Source organism: Micropterus salmoides, unplaced genomic scaffold (assembly GCF_014851395.1).
Source record: "Micropterus salmoides isolate LMB-PRFRI ecotype aquatic unplaced genomic scaffold, ASM1485139v1 Ms_hic_scaffold_4, whole genome shotgun sequence".
Lineage (NCBI taxonomy): Eukaryota > Metazoa > Chordata > Actinopteri > Centrarchiformes > Centrarchidae > Micropterus > Micropterus salmoides.
In genome coordinates, this window is record NW_024043372.1 from 16,889,227 (window position 1) to 16,914,394 (window position 25,168).

At 39.4% G+C, this 25,168-nt stretch overlaps 1 protein-coding gene across 2 annotated transcripts in view; it reads right to left on the minus strand.

Annotated features, from left to right (window-relative positions):
* col2a1b (collagen, type II, alpha 1b) overlaps positions 1–23,997 on the minus strand; it is a 45,012-nt gene extending 21,015 nt beyond the window's left edge. Inside the window, exons 1-25 of one of the 2 annotated variants that reach the window (XM_038696414.1) lie at positions 23,690–23,997; positions 19,935–20,144; positions 18,443–18,459; positions 17,899–17,931; positions 16,812–16,844; positions 16,657–16,710; positions 15,097–15,198; positions 14,224–14,301; positions 12,099–12,143; positions 10,888–10,941; positions 9,481–9,534; positions 8,647–8,700; positions 7,920–7,973; positions 7,756–7,809; positions 7,280–7,324; positions 7,110–7,163; positions 6,829–6,873; positions 6,576–6,629; positions 3,833–3,931; positions 3,531–3,575; positions 2,872–2,970; positions 2,588–2,641; positions 2,136–2,243; positions 1,723–1,776; positions 262–360 (exon numbers count right to left, since the gene is read on the minus strand). In XM_038696414.1, coding sequence (XP_038552342.1) covers positions 262–360; positions 1,723–1,776; positions 2,136–2,243; positions 2,588–2,641; positions 2,872–2,970; positions 3,531–3,575; positions 3,833–3,931; positions 6,576–6,629; positions 6,829–6,873; positions 7,110–7,163; positions 7,280–7,324; positions 7,756–7,809; positions 7,920–7,973; positions 8,647–8,700; positions 9,481–9,534; positions 10,888–10,941; positions 12,099–12,143; positions 14,224–14,301; positions 15,097–15,198; positions 16,657–16,710; positions 16,812–16,844; positions 17,899–17,931; positions 18,443–18,459; positions 19,935–20,144; positions 23,690–23,783 — 1,692 coding nt within the window. In that variant the 5' untranslated portion in view covers positions 23,784–23,997. The remainder of the gene's footprint in view (positions 1–261; positions 361–1,722; positions 1,777–2,135; positions 2,244–2,587; positions 2,642–2,871; positions 2,971–3,530; positions 3,576–3,832; positions 3,932–6,575; positions 6,630–6,828; positions 6,874–7,109; positions 7,164–7,279; positions 7,325–7,755; positions 7,810–7,919; positions 7,974–8,646; positions 8,701–9,480; positions 9,535–10,887; positions 10,942–12,098; positions 12,144–14,223; positions 14,302–15,096; positions 15,199–16,656; positions 16,711–16,811; positions 16,845–17,898; positions 17,932–18,442; positions 18,460–19,934; positions 20,145–23,689) is intronic. The other variant, XM_038696415.1, reaches the window with a different exon arrangement.
* Between the last annotated feature and the right edge of the window lie 1,171 nt (positions 23,998–25,168).

Here is a 25,168-nt window from a genome sequence, read left to right on the forward strand (position 1 = left end):
TATTGTATTTTACTAATTTTATATTAATTTTTCATATAATGTATAATTTAATATTTTCATTTTTCTTATCTTGTTTTTTTTTTTAAAGTGCTCTACAAATAAGGATTATTATTATTATTATTATTTTGTATTGATACTGACCTGTATAATAATTACACAACCAGCTAATGAAGCCAAATTGTGTACTTAAAATGTAAAGATACATTGGAATTTATCACCAACATCCAGATCTGTGGTATTATAGATAAGTGAAATGCTTACTCTGGCACCAGGCAGACCAGACTCTCCGGGACGGCCAGGGTCACCATTGGCACCCTTGGGACCACTGGCACCAGATGGTCCACGCTCACCAGGGGCTCCCTGTGTTAGGAGAGAGAGAGTAAAACAGGGCTTGGTCACTCAGTCACTGGGACACTTCAATTCTCAAACCCCAGAGGGCCAGAGGAAATACATTTCCCTTTTTACAGTGTGAAGGAGTTTCATTGACCTGCTGCAGATGAGAAGATTAAACTCTGACAGATTCATTTTGGTGCAAATGAAATTGTGCGGGGAAGATAATGTTAAATGAGATACTGGCTTTGCAGATATGGGACATGTAGGTCGCTCGTGCATGACAGGTCTCTGAGCTATGCTGTCATCTTGTGGCCACATGGTGGAGTTACATGCATCACTCCTGCCTGTACATGAGCTTCAGATGAAATGATGAAGAAACAGGAGTGCTGATGAATTTCTCTCATGGCTCTATATTATGTACTTTAACTACATTAACTCGTCAGTAAGCGTGCTGATCTGTGCTCAGTGAGGACACTGAAGAGACACTTCACTTATTACACGCTTCATCAAACGCATAATATCAAAACTGTATGCCGCTTTGTTCAATTTCGCTTGATTTAATAACTATTATGAGTTAATGAGGTGAGAAATGATTTTCCAGAGATGTCATCAGGGACAACTGAGTCAATAAAATGTTCAGTGGAATCTTTTGCCAAATAATGTGAAAGTGCTTCATCCACTTATTTTTTCATTTGCCCATACCACATATGCGGCCAAATTGACGAGTCATGCGTTTTAATAATTCCCATAAGATTCCTATATGTCAGTTTTGTGCTTTTAAATGCCTAATACAAGTACAATCCATGGCAGAAAATATTTTTACAAACTAAATGAATTTTGTCTGAGGAGACAAAGATGACCGAAACTGTAATATGACTGATACAAACAAATTTACAATCTTTATGAAACAAAACAGCATCTGTATTAAAAGTAAAAATCCAACTGCCAAGATTTGTAAGTTCTGATAACACTGCAGTAATATAATAGTAAGAGCCCTGTCTTTGGATAGATTTGAAGGTTACTGAATTAAACTGAGCAAAACTGAATCATAATCAAAGGTGAGAAAAATATTGAGAAAAAGCAATATGAATCGTACCGAATGTGACACCATTGTGATTAGGTGATTCAGAAATATTAATTAATACAAATACAAACCCAATGAGAATATCGGACCACTTTCCAAATGTAATATGCAGCAGATGGAATGAGTTAATTGTCATTTTCATAGATGTACACCCGTGACTATTGACGCATCAACTGGATTAAATTTCCTTATCTTTTCCATCCTATGCCAGATCCGTATCCTCTAAAAGCATCCATGTTCATTTTCTTTTTCAGAGCAATAATAAAGCATTTTCTCTGGAACTACTGTACTGTGGTGAAACTCACTTTAGGACCAGCCAGACCGTCTTGACCAGGGAAACCACGGTTACCAGGGGCTCCCTACACAGAAAACACAAAAAACCACAGTCACGGTTGTGATCATTTTAACAACAATATTTAAATCACTGAATCTCATAGTGGTTCCCAGGTGGTGACCATCAGAATAAGGAACAGTTTAATGTGTAATGTTGTTTAATGCAATTTCAATGGTATTATCCTCATCAAAAACAAAAACAAACAAAAAAAACTGTTTCACCCATGCAATTCATGACTGATTCAACAGCAACAAGAGATCAATAACATATTTGATAACTTTTGATAAATTCACAGGAGAAAACCTATATTTCTGTTTCTGTGTTGCCAAGCAGCATACAATTACTTAAGCTGTAAAATAACTTGTTTTCAACCAATACACTTACTCTTTCGCCAGGAGGTCCAAGTGGTCCAGCAGCACCAGGCTCACCCCTGGGTCCTCTCTTGCCCTCTTCTCCTTGTGGGCCAGGAGCTCCTTGAAGACCAACTGGTCCCTGGAGGAAAGAAAGAGAGAAATTAAATAACGATTGCACATGCAAATATTAATGAGAGGAAACCTGTTCCGGCACCTGGAAGAAAAGCTCATTACTTTGGGTTCATATGTTTTGTATTTCTCGGACTACAAGAGAAACCTTCAGAACTACTGTCTGCTCAGATAATTTCATTTGAAGTACCTAAATTCTGCTGATTTAAAATTTACTTAATCTTAGATGTGAATGTTATCCTCAATTATTATCTGACTAAATACTGTGCTCACAGTAAATATCAATGTTTGGAGTTAGTTGAATAGGTGAACAACCAGGGAATATAGTGACAAGAAAAATAAAACAAAACTCACAATTTCTCCTTTGGGTCCAGCCTCTCCTTTGAACCCTGGAATACCGGGGTCTCCCTAAACAATAATAGACAGACAGACAGAGAGACAGACAGGTAGATAGACAAAAGGGAGAAAGCAGCAGGTTGTGATCATTTTGTCTGTGGCATTTTATTATTTGGAACATGAAAATGAGGGGCAAATATAAACACACTAATAATGAACTTTGAAATAAACTGTTTCCAAGCAACATAACCCCCAACAAAAGGTGCTATCTTTGGTTAATGAATGGTTCTGTGAGCACTTACAGATGTTCCTTTGGGCCCGAGAGGTCCAGTTGCTCCCTGAGGTCCGGGAGGCCCACGAGGTCCAGGGAAACCAGGAGCACCAGCGATACCAGGAGCACCCTAAAGAGAAAGAAATGGAGCATTGAAGTCAGTCAGCTGTTTGAATACTCAACCATCCATCTGAATGGATGTAGTCCACAATTAGTTTCCACTTTACTTAACTGTAATTTCATTGTAACTTTCATTGTGAATTTTCATTTGCTGAACGTAAGTGAGATACAGGCCCATTGTTTGCCACAGTGGCTACAAAACTGACTGACTTGTGCAGTGAAGTCTCATGTGGAGTTTTCAAGATGGAATATAAAGCTCAAAGGGAGTTTATGCTGTTCATTGGACAGATACAATTAGAGTGCCTCTGATTTTGGCTGTGGTCTTGCAAGACTGCAGAGTCTGTGGTTTGGTGATCTGAAACGTATTGCAATTAATTTACAGTGCAATTGTCCTGGACTTCTGTAAAGCAAATGTATAAGGCATGTAAATGATGTGAATCAGTGCTCAGATCAGTGTGTTAGAAAAACATCACCTGCACTTCTACTGTACAATAGTTTAATGGGAAAATAAGTAAAGTTAACACGCGGGTGACAGTTTGAAATACAGTCCAATCAAAGTTTTAAACTTACAGCTGATCCTTTGGATCCGGGAATACCATCAGTACCAGGGTTTCCCTGTAGAGGAAAACAGAAAGCAAGTGAACACAATGATTCAGTTTATGTCCTGTTAAAATATGTTGTCATTTACTTTCTCCAGCTCAGTTCTCTGTCTCGCATTAAAAATTATCATCATCTATCTTAAAAACCGCAAACAAAATATAGTTGTTGACATTGCGCTTCATATAATTCAGATGACAACAAGTATTGCCTTTTAAATAATGATTTGCTATAGTAAATATGAATTTTAAATTCATTTTTATAGCGTCACTCACAGAAGCGCCAGCAGGTCCAGGTGATCCGGGAGTGCCAGACTCTCCACGGGGTCCCTGAGCACCCTCAGGTCCACGAGCACCAGTAGGACCAGCTTCTCCCTGGTTAGCAACACAGAAGAAAGAAAAAAAATGACTTTTAATAATATGTAAGAAAATACCTTGGGAAGTTAATGTACTGCACATATAATAAATGGCAATAAGCTAAAAATAAAACAGACAAATCCTACAGAAAACAAGCTATAGAAAAAAAGTAGCTTGTGGCTATAAATGTCCTTATATATTATGATATGAAAGACAACGTCATGTAATAGGAAAGAAGAGATGATGAAATTTAAACAGAATTTAATTTAACATGACATAACTTTTATCAAATATGGTCTCAAACATGCACACTGGACACACTGGAGGTTGTGTAAGACACATATAGCCTACAGTACACAAACTAAAAGTAGAAACACACTAAAGCATTGCAAATGTGTATTTCAAGCCACAAGTTCTTCTCAAAAAAAGTTAAAATTAGTTAGAAGTTAGATAACTAAATAACTTGAACATCCCTATTTTAAAAAGGTGTGAAATGTGAAAGAGCATAGGATCTGTGATTGATTGATAGATTTAAAAACCAAAAGTATGACAATGAACATACATGCAATGTTAGCTGCAATGGTATAAACAGTATAAAACATGAAAATGTATTTCATATTGTGTAAGAAAGTTGTTAGTAACATCTGCCTTATAATGGGAAAATACTTTAATAGAGACAAGACATAACAGCACAGATAATGTAAACAGAGAGAAGTGAATATTACAGTAGCCTATAGTATAAATGCAAAGAGACCCTCATACTGTAAATAAGTGAATCACAAACAATACGGCACAAACAAAATGTCTGTGTCCACTGTTTTGCTCTCTTATCCTACTTCTGTATTTTTCTTTTTAGAGGAAGAGCTAAGGCTACACCCGCACATATAACATTTCACAAGCTAACGTTAGCCATTCATAATAAGAAATTACCTGCTACGTCATGATTTTTATATGTAATTATCTGCTTCTTAGCCTGCTTGAGAATATCTGGTGAAAATCTGGGTTTATGTCCACCTCAGTTCACTAAGTATCATACTGATGAGGTCAAAGCATAGACACGAAATATTAACTCTGTATACATAATAAATCTGTGAGGTGGCTGAAAATTATAAATTGAATGTTATCTGGCATTTAAGAAAAAACTGAAAGCTAAATGTTGCTCAGAAACACATTTTTGTGACACACCACTGCATTTTAAATCAACAAAATAATCTACTGACTGGTACAAAGTGTGCTATCCAAAGCCTGGTGCATAACGTTTTGCAGACCTTCTGGTTCAGTATAAAAATAGGACTTGGGCCACATTCAGAGGAACTAATGGACACTAGCCAGAGGTTTCTACCACTATGATGGTATGCAGCTTTTTCAGCAATGAAAGAGAGAGAAATGAGAATGGAATTCCTTTGCTATTGCAGCAGTTTTGTAGCATTTGCAGACTCAGTAGTATGACATAATAGAGTTTGTAAGTGTTTGCAAAAACAATGATGTGGTGTGTTGATTTTTTTCTTTTCTCTAACACTGTCAAGTCCAGTATTTTACTGGCTCCGTAACAAAAGTGAAAAATGGAATAAAAGGAGGAACATCTGCCAGTTGTGGAAAAACATCTCAGCATCTTAGAGGTGATAGCTTGGCTGATGCTAAATAATACAGTGCAGAGACACTATTGGAGCTGGATAAACGATTAGATCTTTTCAGTTCAGGAACACAGTTTATTCAGGTAAAGTTAAGATAAATGTGTTGTTTCTGTCTAGCTAGTTTTTTATTTTGTTAGTCTTGGCTCACATGGTTCAAAGAGGAAATGTCGCAAGCATTTCATGAGCTCCTGAGCACAATAACATAATATGAGATTTTTTAACATTCCTCACCCTGGGACACTTCCTAGAATATTATAAAGTCACACCAGAACACACATTAGCACACACTTTCACAGACTCTCCTGCAGACAAACATAAAGTGTTTATGGATGTAAGTTGATACGATACACAAACATGCACACAGACACACATTTTCACATCTTGAGCCTAGTTTGCCTTGATTACTTCAAGGGAATCTCCTTTTGTAAAGAGATACTCCACTTGTAATTCCTAAAAGATTTCCCATACTATCATGGGGCTTTGAAAAAAAAAAGCAAAAGCAAACCGCCAGCGCTGGCCCCTCGAGAACAGAGCAGAGCTAGTCTGCTGTGCAGGAGAAATAAATCAGATGCAAAGCAGAGAGAGAAAAGAAGAAAGACAGTAAGAGGGAGTGAGAGAGGGAGAATAACACTTTTAAACCCCCTCCTCCCAAGTTTTCCACACAGATGGAGGCTTAAAGCACACAATGTAGAGCAGCCTTCTCCGATTTCACTAAAGAATTTCAACTCGTCCCCACAAAATCCTCTGTGAGCTGTGTGCCGCCATTTGCTGAGATATCAACTGTTTGATTTAATTCTATTCTACACAGAATTCACAAAAACCCTCACATTTTTGCACCTGTTAAACACACAGCTTTGTTTTTGTAGAGAAAAACTCCAAAGTAAGAGGGAAGCAGAAGTTCAATTATGCTGACCAGTTTTCTCACAGAAAGGAAGGGACAGGCAAAGATGCTTACTCTCATCCACCAAATAAGCTCAACAAAGTTGAAGATGAAGTTGGACCACTATTGCAGGTAACTTGTGTCTTACCTTTGAACCAGGAGAGCCAGGGAAGCCTGGAGCTCCAGAAGGACCGACGGGGCCCTAAGGAGTGGAAAAGAAAGTCTGTCAGCTCAGCTATTAAATACTGACCCATGCAGGTGTGCAGGTGTAGAGACTACTATCCTACATGTAGCGGGGCTGTGTGTGGACAATTGGGGATTGATTTCATATATTGTTTCTTTCTCAAAGCAAATGAACGAAATGAAAATGAAAAGATGAAAGTGAATTAGATGATACTTACAGGGGGACCAGCAGGACCGGGCAAGCCATCATTTCCACGTGCTCCCTGAATAAACAACACATTATTAGCAAATGCTATCAAAACCTTTGGTCCTAACTTTAAATTAATAACAACACTTTTCACCAATGATTCAAATCAGGAAACTGCTACACAGCAGTAGGAGATTACGCCTGACACGTATGCTCTAAGAATATAGTAGCTGCTAATAAAGCAATGTGAAGCATCTAACCCATCTGTTGTGAATCAGATGTTAAGTTGTAGTTGTGAAAATAGACACTCACAGCAACTCCACTGGGTCCAGGACGGCCTCTCTCACCAGGCAGACCGCGAGGTCCCTATGTGGATGGGGGAGAGGAGAAGAAACCTTTTAGAGTCAGTTCACCATTAGATTTGAGACAGGATTTGTACATCTTTTGGTTCTCATGTGGAGTTGTTGTTGTGATTTACACACCATTGGTCCAGGAGCGCCATTCTCTCCGGGAGCACCACTCTCACCCTAAAGATAGGAACAAATATTTATTATTCATTTGAATCATTGTTTATTATCTGTCTATCTAAATCTTTTTGAAATTGGATTTATCGTTGAAGTAATTTTTCATGTAAGAATGGCAGAAAATTGGGCCACTAAAATATCAGTTTTAAAACTTATTAAACTGAGTATCTTTAGCAAAACTAAGATATTTAAAGACATCCCCCTGAATGACTTTGAAAAACTGGTATGGACGTTTTTACACTATTAATAGAACAGACAATTAATCCTTTAATCTAGAAAATAATTGGCAGAGAATAATCACTCGTTGGGGCCCTCCTTGGCAACTATTACTCTTCCTGGAGTCTGTTTTAGACATAAAGACATACATAAACAAACAGTGACCTGGTGCCATCATTAGCTGGAAAACAGTGAGTACACACAGAATAAAATCCTACCTTTGACCCAACAGCTCCAGTCTCTCCCTTTGCACCATCAAGACCTGGATAACCCTAAAAGAAAGTGAAGACAGAGCATAGTTAGGATAACAAGAATCCAGACAAGAACCCAAACAACCACCTAATTTTCCTGGAAATCATTGACAGACAACAAACACACTCACTCTGTGTCCCTTGATGCCAGGCAGGCCAGGAGTTCCTGGGAATCCACGAGCTCCCTTTAAATGCAAGAGGAGAGGTAATGCAGTGGAGTAAAACACAGTAGAGGGCAATGAATGAAGCTGAGAGCATAAAATAATGTTGCTATCAACATTTCCTCCATTGGCCACTGGAGTAGATTACATCAGGACAGAGTTTCCCCACACATCAAAAGGCTCCAACTAATATTGGCCACCTGGGATCTTTAGACCAAAAGAAATACTCTAATTCTTGGCTTGAGATGATAAATGACTCCATCTGAAACTCATAATGTGATATTCATTAGTGTAATTTACAGGTTTGAACTCCGATCAATATCTGGATACGCTCAGTCTGTACTGTAATCCATCAATTCTGTCAGCTATGGTGAAAGTTCCTTTATTGTATAATCAATGTAAAGTAAAATGTAAAAATACACTGGTGATTTGAGTTGATTATGTTCTTCTGAAGTGACAGCATCACTATAACTGTATGTGAAGTATAAAATCTCAGATAAAGATTGTGTGCTTTCCTCCAATCAGTTTGTTTATGGCCCAGGAATCTGTTTCAGTCTGTGAGCTGGTATTAGAGACTAATTTCTTCCATATATTTCCAGAGCTGGTTGCTGGCCACCAGAGGGAAAAACAAGATAAAATCTTATACCAAGGGAGACTCCCCACAGTCAGACTGAATCGAAAGCCTGATTAATCTCACCTGAGGTCCAGCAGGTCCACGCTCGCCAGATTTGCCTGGTTTTCCAGGCTCACCCTAAAAGAGCAACAGAGAGGAAAAGTTATGTAAAAATTAATAAAATTAAAAAAATGTAAATCCATGTATATCATGTAAGTACTCCTTTTCAAAATGTAATGACATCCTGGATTTGAGAATACGCCTCCTATTGGACACATGGTGATATTTCATGTCTGCTGCCATCATGTGGCAAAAGGTAAGAATTACAGTTTGGTGTCTGATTAAAGATTAAGATTAAAAAGAGAAACATAGTAGTATTTTCTATGGTAATATAGCAGTAATAATACCAAATAAAAATATTGGATACTGGATATGGCTTTGAAAGACCAACAAGATGTTGAAAATAACATTTAGAGCTTACTGATACAAAACGCTTGAGCAGTAAACATAATTTAGTTCAGTTTGGAAAAAAAACTACATGAAGAGCAAACAGAGACCAACCAAATCAATGTATGCTGGGGATACTGTGATTTACATTATATAACAGTGCCTTTAAACAAGTAACAAGTAAAGGAAATTTGTTTTAATGTAAACATATCAAGACCAGGAATGGGAAATGAATACTCATGAAATTAACAACACTCGCAAAATTCACCAATGATATCACGACAGTGACACATTTTATTATTTCTGTAGGTGGAGTCAGAAAAGGCCACAAGAGAATTTATTTAAGGTCAAACTTACAGGACTTTCAGCAGAGACGCTGATATTTTACTGAATACACTCAGAGTAGGTGAAATAAGAATAGTAACTAAGCTTCATGTGCCTTGAGTTCTTGATTGTTGGTAATTTACTCACATCATCTCCAGGTTTTCCAGAAGGTCCAGGGGGGCCACGGGGACCCATTGGGCCCTAATAGTAAAGAGAAAACAGGCAAAGGTGAGACACAGTTTCTGTTCATAACCAGCAGAGGGAAACTGCGCACAGTTTGGACTTTGGTTCATAATTCTTAGCATGTGGTCACAGTATAGACTGTATATAAAAAGGGTCACAGCTCCTGCTTTCTTTCACTTTCCTACCAGACCAACAAACTGAAACACATAAGAAATACACTTCAATACATGAATTTAATTGAGTGTTACATTAGTAGGATATTTACTACTACATTAAGCAAAAACTGTTTTGGCAGTTGCTCTGCTGATCTGACACACATTGCTTCCTAATTAATGTGAATCGGTCTTTATAAAATAATCCCAATAATCAATTTCTAAACAATAATGACAAGATTATGATTTTTAATGAGAGTATTTTTTAATGAGGAGGGATCAGAATAAGCAGGATTTATAGACAAGATCAGGCCGAAAGCATGGAACAAATGCTATCTGAAGTTCTGATGTTTTCATTTTTCTCTCTTTCTGTCTGCCAATTTCTCTCTGAGCTTTCTCACTTCATGTGTGTTGACATGTCTTTTGGTTCGGTCACTATTTTTTACCATCTAAATGACCACTTTATCTCCCTTATTGGGATAAGCTATAAAAGGCATCTTGTTGGTCATTTTCCGCTCTGATGGAAAATAACAGTTCAAGTATCTCTGACTCATTGTGATTTCAAAGGCCAAAATTATCTCTGGTCTTGACAAACACTTGACCAACACTGTGATCCTTCTACAACTGTCGAGTTATTTTCTGGAAGGAAGCTTGATTTTAATCAAATATAATGATGTGCTGGAACACTTTTAAAAGAGGAAGCACATCTGAACTCCACAGGAGCAGATTAACACAGCAGTGAGGAGACCCTGCATTGTCCACCTGCTGAGGGAATGGGAAGGACACAGAGGGTGGATAGTCTGATTTCTGGAAGCTTCATTAGGAGTAAGTCAGGATGGGAACTACAGGAGGGGTGAATGAGGGTAGAGAGAGTGTGGAGCTGGGGCAGAAGAACAGAAAATGAAAATAATTGGAAATGGGTAGGGTCTCCTGTCTGAGAGGAGTTATTTGAGGGTTGGGGAATAGAAATTTAATGGAGATGGAGAGGTATAGCAAACTTTGGAAGCTGTCAGTGAGAAGATGGGTAAAGATGGGTATATATGGCTATGATGACTGCTGTCCAGTCTAGTTGTACCTCACTATTGACATATTTTAAAAAGTCAAATAGACAAGAGAAGGTAGTGAGTTAAAAAGAGAAGAAGAACATAAAAAAGGAGAGGAGGTTTATATGTTATAAGTATTTAGAATAACCATGTAACGTGCACTTGGGGATACTCACAGCTTGTCCAGGTTCTCCAGCCTCTCCTGGGTTGCCTTGGAATCCTTGTGGGCCCTGGGATGCAGAAAGAAGACAGAGGCTGTTTGACGAGAGTGAAACTTTTTTATACACAATGCCTGAGAGGGCGTGAAATTTAAAACATTTAAATACCAGTTAAGTTTGCTGGATTTCTTCTATGGTAGTTAAATTAATTGGATGTTGTACATATTCAGTACACATGTGTATTCAAATTGCCTTTTGAATATGTCAACTTAGACTTTAGGAAATCATGATGGGTTAGGGATAACAACTGTTACTTTGTGGCAACAATTAGTTACTGGCTATATTACAAATGTGGTAAATCTCTGATACTTGTAGCTAAGTTTATTGCATAACTTAATTTACAGTAAAAAAAAGAAATGCATTATAGAGTACATATTCAGAAAAGGTGAGTACTTGTACACTCGCAGCAGCAATCATACAAACGATTATATGAAAACTATTTCTTTATTGTACACTCACTGTATGTCTGTGTCTTTCTGTCTACGTTACAAATTGCGGCTACTCAAAATTAGACTACTTCCCTACTATTGTCATGTCATCGCTTTTGAGAAAGTCGACCCTGTTTGAATCCTATCTAAAAGCAGTCAAAGGTGTCCAAGCAGAAAACAAGTCTCTCCAAATGTGGGCTCAGGGTGATTTAAACCATCAAGTTGAGGCAAGTCAGCTGGCATTGCCTACAACTTAATAGCTTTACTCTGGACGCTGGGAGGGCTGAAAGAGGTACAGGTGGAGCTTGGTTGCGGGTAAGAGCAGAAAAGGGTGGGGTGTGTGTGCTCGGAGGAGTACTCCAAGTAGGCTCTATGAAAGGTAAATTGTCAGGTGTTCTGGAGTAAGCCTGGGTTATGGCATAGGAAAAAGCCCTGGAGCCTGCAGCTGTGAGACTAAAGTATTCTCCTTGTGCCACCTTCCTCCAACACTCCCAGTCAAAACAGAGCCGTGTGTAAACATTTATCCCTGTCAGCCTGTGTTGGAGTTTGCAAAGTCACTCGTCCTTTTGTGGCCATTATTGTTATTAAATACACTTGGGGGAAGTGGGCAATGCGGCATATGTACATGGCATCAAGCACAAGCTCAATTATGAGATTTAGCCTAGAGTATCCTGTTGGTGACCAAACTCAGGATCTCGTCTACAGGTGTGTGTTTGTCTGGGGCGTACAGGTGGTACTTACAGGTGATCCGGTGGGGCCAGGTGGTCCTCTGGGACCCATAGGGCCCTGAGGAGAACAAAAGAGAGAAGAGACACAACATCAGGTTAACGAAATACAAAATTGTCACACCAGTACACACCAATTTAGCTACAGAAAAACAGACTACATTTTGCAACACTGAGTGTGGGTGTTAAAGGGAAATGACTTGTTTTTGTCTTCTTAAATTCAGTCAGGAGCTATAGAGAAAAATGTCACATGCTTTGCCCTCAAGCGACACAAAGCTTAACAGCTCTACCTGCCAAATCCATAAATTGTTTGAAATTCCTCAGCAGCATTTAGACTTGCTCTTGTTCTCTTTTCACTGTCAACCCACACCTGCTGTGTGCTTCTACAGTTCAAAGGTCAGAGGCAGTCCTGTACTCTTCGAAGGAGTGTTTGAACTCTACATGACTTCTTGTGCTTTGACATGGAATGAAAAACAACGTAATGCACAACTGTGATATTTTTCATACCTAAATGTTTCAGGCATCAGAACAGGAGGTGAGATTTCTCTGACTTAATCTTTTAATCTGCTCTGCGAGAGCTTCTGGTTGGAGTCACACGCCAAAGCAATTTCTACTTCAACTTCATGCATCGCTGCTCAGCAAGAGAAAAAAAAAAATCACATTCTGTGGAGGTGATGAGCCAAATACCCGTTGCTTTTTCTCTCTCAGTCTGCCTCTTTATCTTGCACAAACATGCACAAAGAAAATCAGCTGTACAAGGAACAATGGTACTGTAAGAGTTGGTGTAAATAAAGTTGGACAAAATCCTTCAGTGAAAAAAATGACTTCATTCGGATTAGTTGTGACAGCTTTCCTCTTGGATGAAAACATATTCCTTTCAGCAGGCTTGCTTTTATAAACCCACATTTTTGCTTCATGGTTATGCTTTGAAAATCAAGGATGGCAGCCAAAGAAAACGTCACAGCATGGCACAGTGGTCCTCAAGAGCGAATGAAAGTCACCTTTCAGTGGGGGTGGGAAGCCTTTACCACAGCAGGTTCAAATGTATCAATGGGGCTCTATATCTTCAGGACTTTTGAATGTGTGTTTGAGGGACACGTATATGTGTGCATACGTTTCAGTAAGAGCGTTGTTTGAGTGTTATGTATGGTTTGGTATGTAAGTGCTCGTATATGAGTTGGGGTTCTGAGTAGCTACTCTATATAAGGGTGTTACAAGCTTGACTTGTGATTTGACGTGAAACGTGGCCTGGTTTCAAAAAGGTCAGTATTGTGGTGCGCTCCTAGACAGTTATGTGGAAGGCCAGTCAGTAGGAGTGAAGCAACGCAGACCGCTGCTAACTGTGGGGATCTGTTGGACTCCAGCCCCCAACCCCCCACCCTCCCTTCCCTGCTGGCGTCTCAAACCTCTGCTGGGCTGAGACACTGCCAAGCTCTCTAAACAAAAATAGCTCCCAGTGTGCTCCTCACTCCATCATCTCAGGCAAGCTGCTGCCATGCCAGCTAACCAACGACAGTGTCGGTTTTTCATGGGCTTGAAATATAACAACGATCAATGGCTGTTTACTCAAATTACCCCTCTGTACTCCACATGTGAGGTGTTTCTTTTCCATCAGGACCCATAACTTTGACGTTTCTTTTCTCCAACACTGGGGGACTGATCCCTTATCCTTCAATTTTCTCCCCAAAACATAGGTAGAGAGTTAAAAAACATAGGTGATGCTACAAATTGCCTTCCATGTTTCCTCCCATCCTTGATGATTTTAAATTCTTCATGGGTATCTCCTCATCTCATAGGTATGATGTAGTAGTTTTCACGTTTGATAACCATGTGAGGTTTCTGTGGTTCATGTAAGGAAGTTGTTTGTGCACCTCCAGAAAGGTAAAAGTGCAGGATCAGGCACACAAAAACTGGAAATGGTAGGGAGTTTCGTTCAAAGACACCTCAGAAGGGAAGATGCTGATGCCAGCTCAGATCTTTAACTCGGGTCTTGGTGGACTAAGCAGTCTGCCTAATAAAATCTCCTCGCTGCTGACCCCTCCAACACTGTAGCATCCAAACAGATTCAAAAGCAGCTGACTGTAAAAAAAACAAAACAGAGAACATGGAAAAGGGAGCAGGTCTCATCATCGCTCGCTCACCATTGGTCCTTGCATCACACCCATCTGCGCGCCGCCAGCCTTCTCGTCGAAGCCACCAGCCATCTGAGCAGCAAAGTTCTGGAAAAGGCAAAATAAAAGACAGTGTTGAGATTTTTATCAAGCTATACAAAGGTCGTTGTTATGACATCTCAGTGAAAATGAGCTTTAATGGTCATCTGAATTTAAAAGAAAATATGCCACATTGACTGCTGGGTAAAGCATCTGGTTGGAATAGACTAAAATAAATGCTTCAAATTGCTTTAAAGGTGAGCTTTGGCTTTGTTTCAGTGTCCATGATGCAAAATTTAAGTATTTATCTTGGAAGCCAAATGTGTTGACATTGATTTGAGGTTGGAGGATGCTGTCATTTTGGCAGGAGAGAGGAGGATCAGCTTTTCATAGATTGTCAGCAACAGAGCTCATTATGTGAATCCTGATGCAGACAGAGGAGAGACAGAGGGCATGTGAACAGATTTCACATCTCTCTCGCCTTCACAAAGAGTCTCCTTGTTTTCCCCCTAAAAAAAACTCCTTCCCTTCCCCTCCCCAAATCTATCATTCTACCTCCTGCCCTTCCATTCCCCTCCCCTCAATCCACCTCCTCCCTCCTTTTCTCCTACAAAGAATGAGAGGCATTCGATCTATTCTCTCTCTCTGCATCTACTCGCCGTTGTCTTTCTGCCTCCTCACAATGCCAGCTATTTCCCACATCTTTTGTGCTCTTGGATTCTTTCCTCGCTCTATTTTAACCATTCTCTCTGCTTATTCCACCCAGTTAGAGTGAAGCCGTTCTTGGCCTTGCATCAGTGTTCAACCTGTCAGCTCCTTCGTCTGCAGTCAATGCCAACCCCCCACTTGTCATGGGATACTTACTCCACCAAGGCCAGGGGGTCCGTTAGGTCCTGGAGGTCCAGGGGGGCCAGGGTTTCCAGGGGTGCCAGGTTCACCATCTCTGCCCCGGGGACCAGGGCTTCCCTGAAATAGACAGTTAATATTAAAATCAATAAAATCTATTAAAAGGACAAGAATATGACCCAAAATAGGTCATGGTAGGCACTTGTTATTACTCATATCAAAAGATCAATTTGATTCTTATTCATAAACTGAAATGACCAAATGATGCAACCTTTTAAGAATAACTGATAATGAAATCAGTATGTCATCTGCTCCATAAAACATGAGAAAATAGTTTATATATAAATATTACAGTGTCCAAAGCCCTGTCTTGTTTTGTCCAGCAGTCCAAACAATACTAAACCAAACAATATTCATATTTGAGAAGCTGGAAAATGTTGATTTATGCATTTTTACTTACTTACTTACTTACTTACTTTTACAAATTTATTATCAACTTATCAATCTACTAATCATTTCCACTCTATTCAAATATACAGCTTAAATTCATATTTTTCCATCTGCAGTGTGCTTTTTGACAACTAGAACAACAATTCTATATATAATGAAAATGCTAATTACATATCTATGAGTAAAAAATTACCCTTTTCTGTGCTGTAATCTTTTTGTTTTGAGAGAGAGAAGAAGATAATAATTGTTACAAGTCGCCATTGATTAGTTTCAGGCCTCAGTGGTAGGTTTGGATAAATCATTACACAGTAGTTGGCAGACGATACACCACTGGACTACATTTGTCAGACACTGTTGACAGAAGCCTAATGCTCAGTTGAATCTTCTCCAAACTGCACTGTCAGTCTACATGAGGGAAGTGAACGACACCTGACCATACATTTAAAGGTTAAAAACAACAACAAAAAAACATTGCCAAATATACAATTTAAATTAAAATACCCCCCCCCCCCCCGTAGAGCATGCTGATGATTTATCAGACCAAATCAGACTACCTGGCATGCCTCTGTGCATGTAGTGACAAATTACCCTGCAAGGGGATCCTGAACAAAGAATGTGCTGAGCACTTATAAGGCTGCTCAACCTCTGCTAGCCAAAACCCAATCCAGCTTGTGCTTAAGTCTGCATAAGCAAGATGTTTACATGACATAAACTCCTCGCCTGCAGCCATTTTCACGTCCAAGTGTTGTTACATTAATGCAATGATCAAAGCCTGGCGGATGTGTCGACTCTGATTTCCCACACTGAATGACTGAGGCCTGAAGCAGAGGTTTACATTACGAGTCTCCGACAGTCCCACATCTGTTAAACGACCCAGACCTTAGCAGACCACACAGCCTAACAGAAACGATACATGACTAGTTAGACTGAGCTGCTCAATGAAAGGCTACCATTCTGCAAAACTGCAAGCTATAGCAGAGACCCCATCCACCCACCTCAGTGTCCAAAGACCTAAAGCAATCAGATTCAATAGGACATACTGTACTTCTTAAAGGAGCAGAGTGTGGGTCTGTTTTTTTGAGTGAAAATTACAGGGGGGGTTAATTCTTTTATTTTTTTCAAACTGACCTTCTCTCCTTTATCGCCTCTCGCTCCCCGGGGTCCTTGCTCTCCTGGTGGGCCCTGGTGAACGGGAGACAGTGAAGTAGTCAGTAAGCAAATTGTAAAAGCTCCCAAAGAACAGTTATTAAGGAAGAATGTATACATGCAGAAATTGTGCATACCATTGGGCCACTTGGTCCTCTTGGTCCTACAACCTGGGCAAGTAAAGGAAAAGAAAATAGAGAAAAGTCAGGATGTCAACAATCTGTTATAAAATCTTATCTTTAACCTTTTAAAGTCATGTAAATGTAGCATTTGTGAATAGTCTTTAAATTTTAGGCCCACTGCTAAAGCTTACATTTACCACATGTATTTGCACACATATGTTTTAGGTCCCCTTGCACTCGGTGGGGAATCATCTTTCTCACATCAGAGCAGGCTTGTTAATTGCTAATCTCTTTGGGCAACGCATTATAAGAAACACACAATAAACAATGCCCTCTTATTTCCTGCCACAAACTTCTATTCCCTCCGAGGTTTAAAGCATTTCCAGGTGCAGCAGCAGCAGCAGCAGCAGCAGGGAGTTTACTCTCTCTCTCTCTCTCTCTCTCTCTCTCTTTCTCCACTGGCCTATGAGGATCTGTATGGAGGATTGTGTAGAGGCCTGATAATGCTTGGCTTTGCTCCTGACAAATGAATGGTGGTATTACTGCTAAGTTATTTAGGTTATTTCTCTAATTGATGAAAAACTATTCAGATCCACAGCAAGAGATAATATGCTACAAACAGTGGAATGTAACTAAGTACACATACTTAAATACTATACTGTTTGAGGTATTTGATACTTCTACTCCACTACATTTCAAAGGTTATAATAAGTGATGCACTGGAGTAGATTAAACTGCCAACAGTACTTACAATAATTAAAATTAACAGTAAAATGTTACTTACACATTAATACATTAGTAATAAAAATAAAATAGCATACTATCTAATAGAACATCACTCACATGCTCCATTTTCAGAATTAGTACTAATAGTACGTATGTATTTATTGTTAAGTGACATTTTCAATGCAGGACATTTTCTTGTAATGTACTGGTATTTTTAATGTTGCTGTATTGCTACATTTTTACTTAACTAAAGGATATGAATACTTCCTCCACAAGTGGATACCAATAAGTGTTTCACTTGAGATACAAAATAATTTACAAATGAACATTTTCAAATGAAAAGTTGTATTCGTTGTGCTGTGTGGTGTCGACTTACATCGGTAATGTCTCCGGGTTCACCTTTCTGACCCTGATGTCGAAAAGATAAGCATAACAAAAGCAATTAGGATTAGAGCTATCAAAAAGATTTTCAAACATTTCTTCAATTATCTGTCATTTCTCACACATATTTTCTCACCCTGAATCTTAGAGAGCATCTGACAAGCACATCAGGCTTTTGGGGGAAATTGGTCAACAGCAAAATGTTGACAGTAACTATCCCCGACAGTATCATTAAACACATAAATATGGCACACAGTGTCGAGGAGGAAATCACTGTCATCCATCTGGTCTTGCAAAGCTCTTCACATCAAAGTGTTGTCTAAATCCATAAACTACTGGTCCTGCAGCACTGATAGAAGTCCGGGATAGATACAGATTTAATTCCAGGTGTGTTCCACACACACACACACACACACACACACACACACACACACACACACACACACACACACACTCACTCACACACACACACAGCATGATGACCACATACAAAGACAGCACATACACAAAGAGTGTCTTAATATCCGACAGTGTCTCACCTTAGCTCCAGGTACTCCTGTTATGTGGTGAAACGGGTGAGAGGGGAGAAACAAATCACAGTTAGTGAATGGATTGCACAGAAACAATCCACGAGGGTTATACAGTAATTCCCCGAAACTCATAAAATCTATTTGTGCTGATGGCCAATTGACCTTTCGCTAACCCCTAACCCTGAAGACCACCACCAAATCATATTTGTGGTAACCAAAGTGCCCATCAGGATTGAAAAAGTGTTGGTTGAATCACCATCTTAAGAGCTCAAAGCAGAAGCAAAGCAGCTGCAGGGAAATGGGAATGACAGAAAGCAAAATAATTGGAATAGCCTGTGTAAAGTGTAAATATTTACATTTTATATTTCAAAACATTCTATTAAGCATTGTTAAATAGCAATATTGAAAAATGATGAGTTGGCATATTTTTAAGGTGGGGCTGGATTTCGTTTACAATTAAAATGAATTATTTTTCCAATTCCAAATCCAATGGATGCTAGTGCAGTTACCATAGCTACTTTTAAATACAGATACCGAAATGGTACATTAATTGATACCTTACTAATAGCCTACAGATAAAAACAATGTCTTTCTATAAAACCCTATTTTCATTTTCAAAAAGAAGCCAAACTTCTAAAATGTTAAATGTTGGCTAAATACAAGCAGCCTTAAAAGGCATTTGCCTCCATAAAATAATTGAAATTTAGATTTAAATCAGAATCTATCCAATCATAAAAGAAGTTAACAACATTCGTATTCGATAGTCAGTGGTTTGGACACATTTCGGCCAGTATGAAAAAGTTTGAATGCCAGCCCTGTTTTTAGGTGGTAAATTACGTTGTATATGTACAATTTTGCATTAAATGGAAGATAAGTATTTTATAAAGCATTTTAATCCACAAGCATGCCTTGCAAACAGTGACACTTCTGATTTCACTTATGCTCCTCAACTGACATTGTTTATATTTCCAAAGTGGCCCAACAAGGTCCTTGTTTATCAGGAGGCACTGGCGGTTTTAAATGTGGTGAATAGCTCCTACAAAAAGTCCCAGTTTTTCTTGCCATCAGATCTGCAGAAATCCACAGAGGATATAGAGTAGAAATGTGAGGCCATGTCTGCTTGACTGAGGTATTTCCTTAATGACTCCCACATGTTTTCATGATACTCAGGGAAGGAGAGAGTATTTAAACAAGATGGGGCCAAGGTGAGCCAGCAATGGAAAAATGCTGTTGAGGTAGCATTTCACTGAAATCTGGTCAGATCTGTCACAGTTGTCATTTATTTCTAATCATTTGTTTGCTTTTGGGACAGAAAACTGTGTTCAAATGAAAGGTCGACATATAGTTAAGGCTTGATGTAATACCTTAAAGTAAGAGAGGTGAAACTGCACCTGGCCAACTTTTGAATAAAACCAAATGTGTCATTTTCTCCCCAAAATAAACAACATGATCTTATAGAAGTAATTTATTTATGAAAGGTGTGAGATAAATAAATTACGACCAAAGGGTGGAGGCTGGTCAGCTGCGCAGATGGGGCAACACTCTCCGAATGGGATTTCAGGTTTGGGGCAGTCTTTTAGTTCCTCGCAGACAATGTCATCACACAGGATGGCTCCAGTGTCACACACACAGATGCGACAAGGCTCTGGTTTCCATACATCCTTGTCGCTATAGCTCTGTCCATCTTGTACACAGGTAAAAACATCCTCCTCTGTGTGTCAGGTCATAGTAAGGGACACACAGAGGCCCAGGGCAGGTAGATGGTGGAGGGGAAAAAAGGAGATTAAGCATCAGACATCCAATGTGTTACTCAAACAACAACTAGTGTGTTCACTGTAAATCATAATGTGCCTTAAATCAAACTAAATAATGTTTTGCTTAACAATGAAACAATGTTATAGTGCAGTGCATTAACAGGTACTCCAACGTGTTAATGCAAAAAAACATGTTGGAAAGCTTAAACCTAAAATGAAAATTAATCTCAGAACATGTTCTTCTTAATAAGAATTCAATATGATATTTCATTACAGTTAGGATTGACTGCCTTGTTCAGTGTCACTTCAGCAAGGCAGATGTCACCACAGGGACCGTTGTCATCTACCTCTTTATTAAGAATGACAAACCTATTGATTTTACCAATGTAGATTTCTCCTCATCAACACAATTTCTACGAAAAAATAAAAAATAAAAAAAAATCTTAGGGGCCTCTACATTAGGGCTTTATTACCTGTTATTCTGCATACTATTTTCTTGATTTATTGACTGATCATTTTGTCTATAGACTGTCAGAAAATGGTGAAAATGCCTGTTATAAGATCTGTTATAATGTATGCAACAGTTTCACAGCCAAAAAAGAGAGCATCAAATCCTCACCATTTAAAGGTTTGAACCTGCAAGTGTTTGGCGTTTTTAATGAGAAATGACTAAAACACTCAGTTGACAATTAGTTGAAAATAGCTGACTCATCATTGCAGCTCTAGTCAATGTAAACTGCAGCTTCCCCGGATCCAATACAGGTGTTTGTCACCCACCTCTCTTCCCCCACATTTTTTGGTCTGGACACACTGTCAAAAACGGGCTAAAATGTCCCAAAGATAATCTTAAAAAAAAAAAAGAAATCTTGTGCCCTCATTCCATTCATCAGTAACCAATAGTGAGTCAGGTTACCGAATTAGCACAACAGCATGCAATATCTAAAGTAGCCACAGGGTGGCAGTGGAATATTACAGGATCACAGTGAAGCTGACTAACACCTGCAGGAAACCTCCAATAACTTCACAGGAGCTGGAGACCATGTGCCCAAATTCCTCTACACGTTAAATATAGGGCTATTTTACATTGCGGGAGACACCTTCGTTTACTACAGAGGAGACAGAGTTTGCATTCAGGGAATGAAAAATGTTTGGATTTTTTCCCCCACTCCTGACCACAGCCGGGCAAAGAGAGCAAAGTTGAAGGTGATGGAGGCAGGGCATATTTCAATACAGGTACTGTGCTTGCTCTAAGTTACACCACTCATAAACATTTAACAATTAATTTAGTAATTAGCCATATTCCTGTTCATTTTCCAGTCTGGCAGCTTGCTAAAAATACAACAGAAGGCCAAATAGTTGCCTAAAGAAAGACTCTGATTGGAGTCACTGAACCTACACTGACCGGGTGAAAGTGGTGTACACACCAAAAGAAAAGCCTCAGGGTACGGACTGCCGAGAGTGTGAAAGGGGAAGGAGTAAGTACAGTAGCTATATTTACCTTTGAGCACTGCTTAAGTCTAGGTAACCTTATGGACCTCAGCAGTAATGAATGAGGTCTTTCTGGAATGGGACAGAGTGGGCAATTCACAAACTATTGCCTTGTATAAACATGGAGCACATTTTAAACCCCATCTGGAAGCCATAGCTGTGTGAGAAGCCAATTCAAACACATCAGAGAAAAGAAAATGGTCAGCATTCAAGCACATACCTTGTGGTTTTGACATTTGGTTTTAGAGGCCTGGACATACTGTCAAAAGACTGTACCTGTCCTTTCATTGGCCCAAATATGAAAGATTCTCCTGATATGGGATTTTCTGGGACAAGGCCTCCTCTGTATACTGGAGAGCTAATAGAAAGCTTTTCGTCACTCAGGCTAATTTGTAAATCTCCTTTCCCATACGTTGGCAGCCATACTGTTTTCCAGGGGAGCAAATTGAACAACGAAAATTGTAAAGTGAACCCAGGTGTACTTAGAGGACAGAAGAGTCAACTCTATTTTCACTGTAACGTTTTTAGTAACTTTTAGGCCTCTCCCCTCTTCTATGCCCTGCATGATTAGCTTTATGCTCCTCACCTGTATGAGCAGTCAGTCAGTGGCCTTAAAGTTGAGTTAAAGAACTGATCCCTGTCCACTCTGAGTGACTCAGGGCTGCTAAGCCTGCTGTGCTGAGGTCACAATCAGACATCTTTACCACTTCAGCGTCTCCAAGAAAAATGTACCCTGGATATAATGAAAGAAGGGCTTGCATTATATCCAGGGGTTCTGTGAATGGTAACCTGAAACTTGCAGTTGCTTTGGTATGAGCATTGACTCTGTTTTTCTCTTTCTCAGAAAATACACCTTTTTTTGCTTTAAAAGGCTGGTAAGCATCACTTTACAGAGAAGACTGCACTTCTCACAAGTCCCTTGCCTTGTATTTTTCCAATCACCTCTCTCTTGCACCTTGGCTATGTCTCTCTCTGGGCTGACAGTCACAGCTTATGGGTAATCTTTTAAGCAGATGGAAACCCTGAAATCATATGGAACATTATTTCTGGCCCCATTCTGCTGGCGGCTTTCACCCTCACATGTCTCTTGTGGATACTAAAATCAATAACGATGAATGATGAGTTTTATTCAAAAGACTGCAGAGACAGTAGAAAGTCTGCAGGTATAAAAGAATAAGGACCATTTTGATTCTTAATGGAGTAAATGTTAAATTAATCACATAAAAAATGGATTACTTTTAATGGATATTTTGGTTATTAGTCCACCTTTCTGCCTCAACAAGCCAGGATTCGTCTGGATGCCCTCTGACAGCAATGGAATGTGAACACTTCACCAAGGGCCCTTGAGCCAGACCACCTTTCACTTTTTGCCCATCCCCTCCACTCCCCCACCCACTATATTAAGTGAATCTGCAGCAAAAAGAAGAACCTGTCAGGGCGCCTAAAGCATCCACAGGTGTCCCGCAGATTAAGCTAAGAAAGATGGGGGAGGTAGGGTAAGGCATTGGACTCCACTGTGAGGGATCAAAATCTGAATCTGAATCTGATTTTCGCTTTCCAAACTATATCCGAGAATGTAAACATCAACGAGAATGAAAACATACTAAAATAAAGCTTCGGCTCCATGTGCGTTAATTTAAATATCCATTGCACCACTTTTACGCACGTCCCCAACTCTGATATATTTAGTTGTATCACACCTTGTGGATACAGTAAGATCAGCACTCCTGGCAGACAAAAAGTCCACAAAAATTAGCAATCAGATTCTTTTCATGCAACAGAGTATCCACACAATCCAGTCCAACAATGAACTTTTTGTGCGTAAAATGTGTGAGGGAATAACCAAATCACTCCAAGCACCAAAACAAGCTATTCAAAGTTTAGGTGATGTGCTTAAAGTTAAACATATTTCAGAATCATATGACTTGCAAGAACACTTGCTCTCTATATGACCCTTATGACAACTTCAGCTTTTCTTCATTATGGCTGTCGAGAAAGAAAAAGTGTCACTTACGGCCGTCCTCCTCCTGACATCTCACAACGGCTAATAGAAATACTTGGGTTGCTACAAGTAGCAGTACAGTCCTGGAATCCATAAAGCTGAACATGTCTAAATATTAGACATGCAGGGCCCTTAAGGGAGAAAGACGGGTGCGAAGGGAACGTAGACTTCTCTTGGTATTTAGTGTTTGTGTCCCCGGTTACAAAAGTCAAACCATTCGAAATTCACCCTTCCCAAAAAAAAAAAAAAAACGATAGGGGAATCCAGTGGCAGGACCCGGACCTGCAGCAGAAACTCAGCACCGACTGCTTCGGGCCAGACGCTGTAGTTTTATGTCCCCGTTGCCTTCAATGGATCTTCGTATATTCCCAAATATCAGTCCGGCCCCTTACCCCCTGTCAGGCTGAAACCTGATCCCCGTTTCCCTCCCATTCTGTCTCCCAGGTTCCATTATTCCAGTCCCAGACCACTCCTTTCTACACGTGCTGCTACTGAACCCAAAAAAACTGAAGCTTTCCCCCACCTAACTTTGTTGCCCTCTCCCTCTCTCCCCTGGCTTTTTCATCGAAAGCATAACGATGCCAGAATCACTTCGTTACACTAATTGAAGGAGCTTCTTTATTTTGTCATGTTCTTGAAGTCTGTGACCTGTGTACAATAAACAGCCTGTTGCAAAGGCATGTTTTATAATCTAACAAGTTATGTGGGTGGGCACGAAAACTGTAACATTTTACTAGGGTCCTTCACAAGTGGTGATTGTACTTAGGATTTGAAAATGAAATAAAATAAGATAACATTAAGTACCACAGAGACAAATCAAGTCACTATTATGATAAACGTTGAGCCCAAGGAACAAAAACACACACACAATAAACCTATAGTAAAATAAAGCCACTTTAAACATCCAATATGACAGACACAAACACTCCCTGTAATGTTAAAATATGTATGTGGAGGGAGGAGGGGATTCAAACAACTATGAAAAAAAAGAGATGAGCTTAAACCATGACAACACTTTATGATGAATGCATATAACTAATGTTTAAATACTGTAATGAACAAGTTGTGTAATAATTATGCAAAATATTAATATTTTACTGATATTAATACATGTTGAGGGGTTGGTCAATGTGATTCATAAACACTCAATGGTCCATCATTTTTATCAAAGTTAACTTACAGTTACAAGTTATGTACACTGCTACACTTAAATCACACATCAGATCTCCATTAACAAAATCATCCATGAAGTGCCTTCAAACTCTGGCCACATGAGGCCGGGCATTGCCCTGCACCATTAGGAACCCAGAGCCTACTGCACTAGTGAAAGGTCTGACAGCAACAAGGGTACCAATCGCTAGCACATGGAGGTTAGTGTGACCCTCTAAGGATATGCCTCCCCAAACCATCACTGACCCACCACCAAACCAGTAATGTTGAATGATGTTGCAGGCAGCATAGTGTTCATCACAGTGTATGCAGACTCTTTCA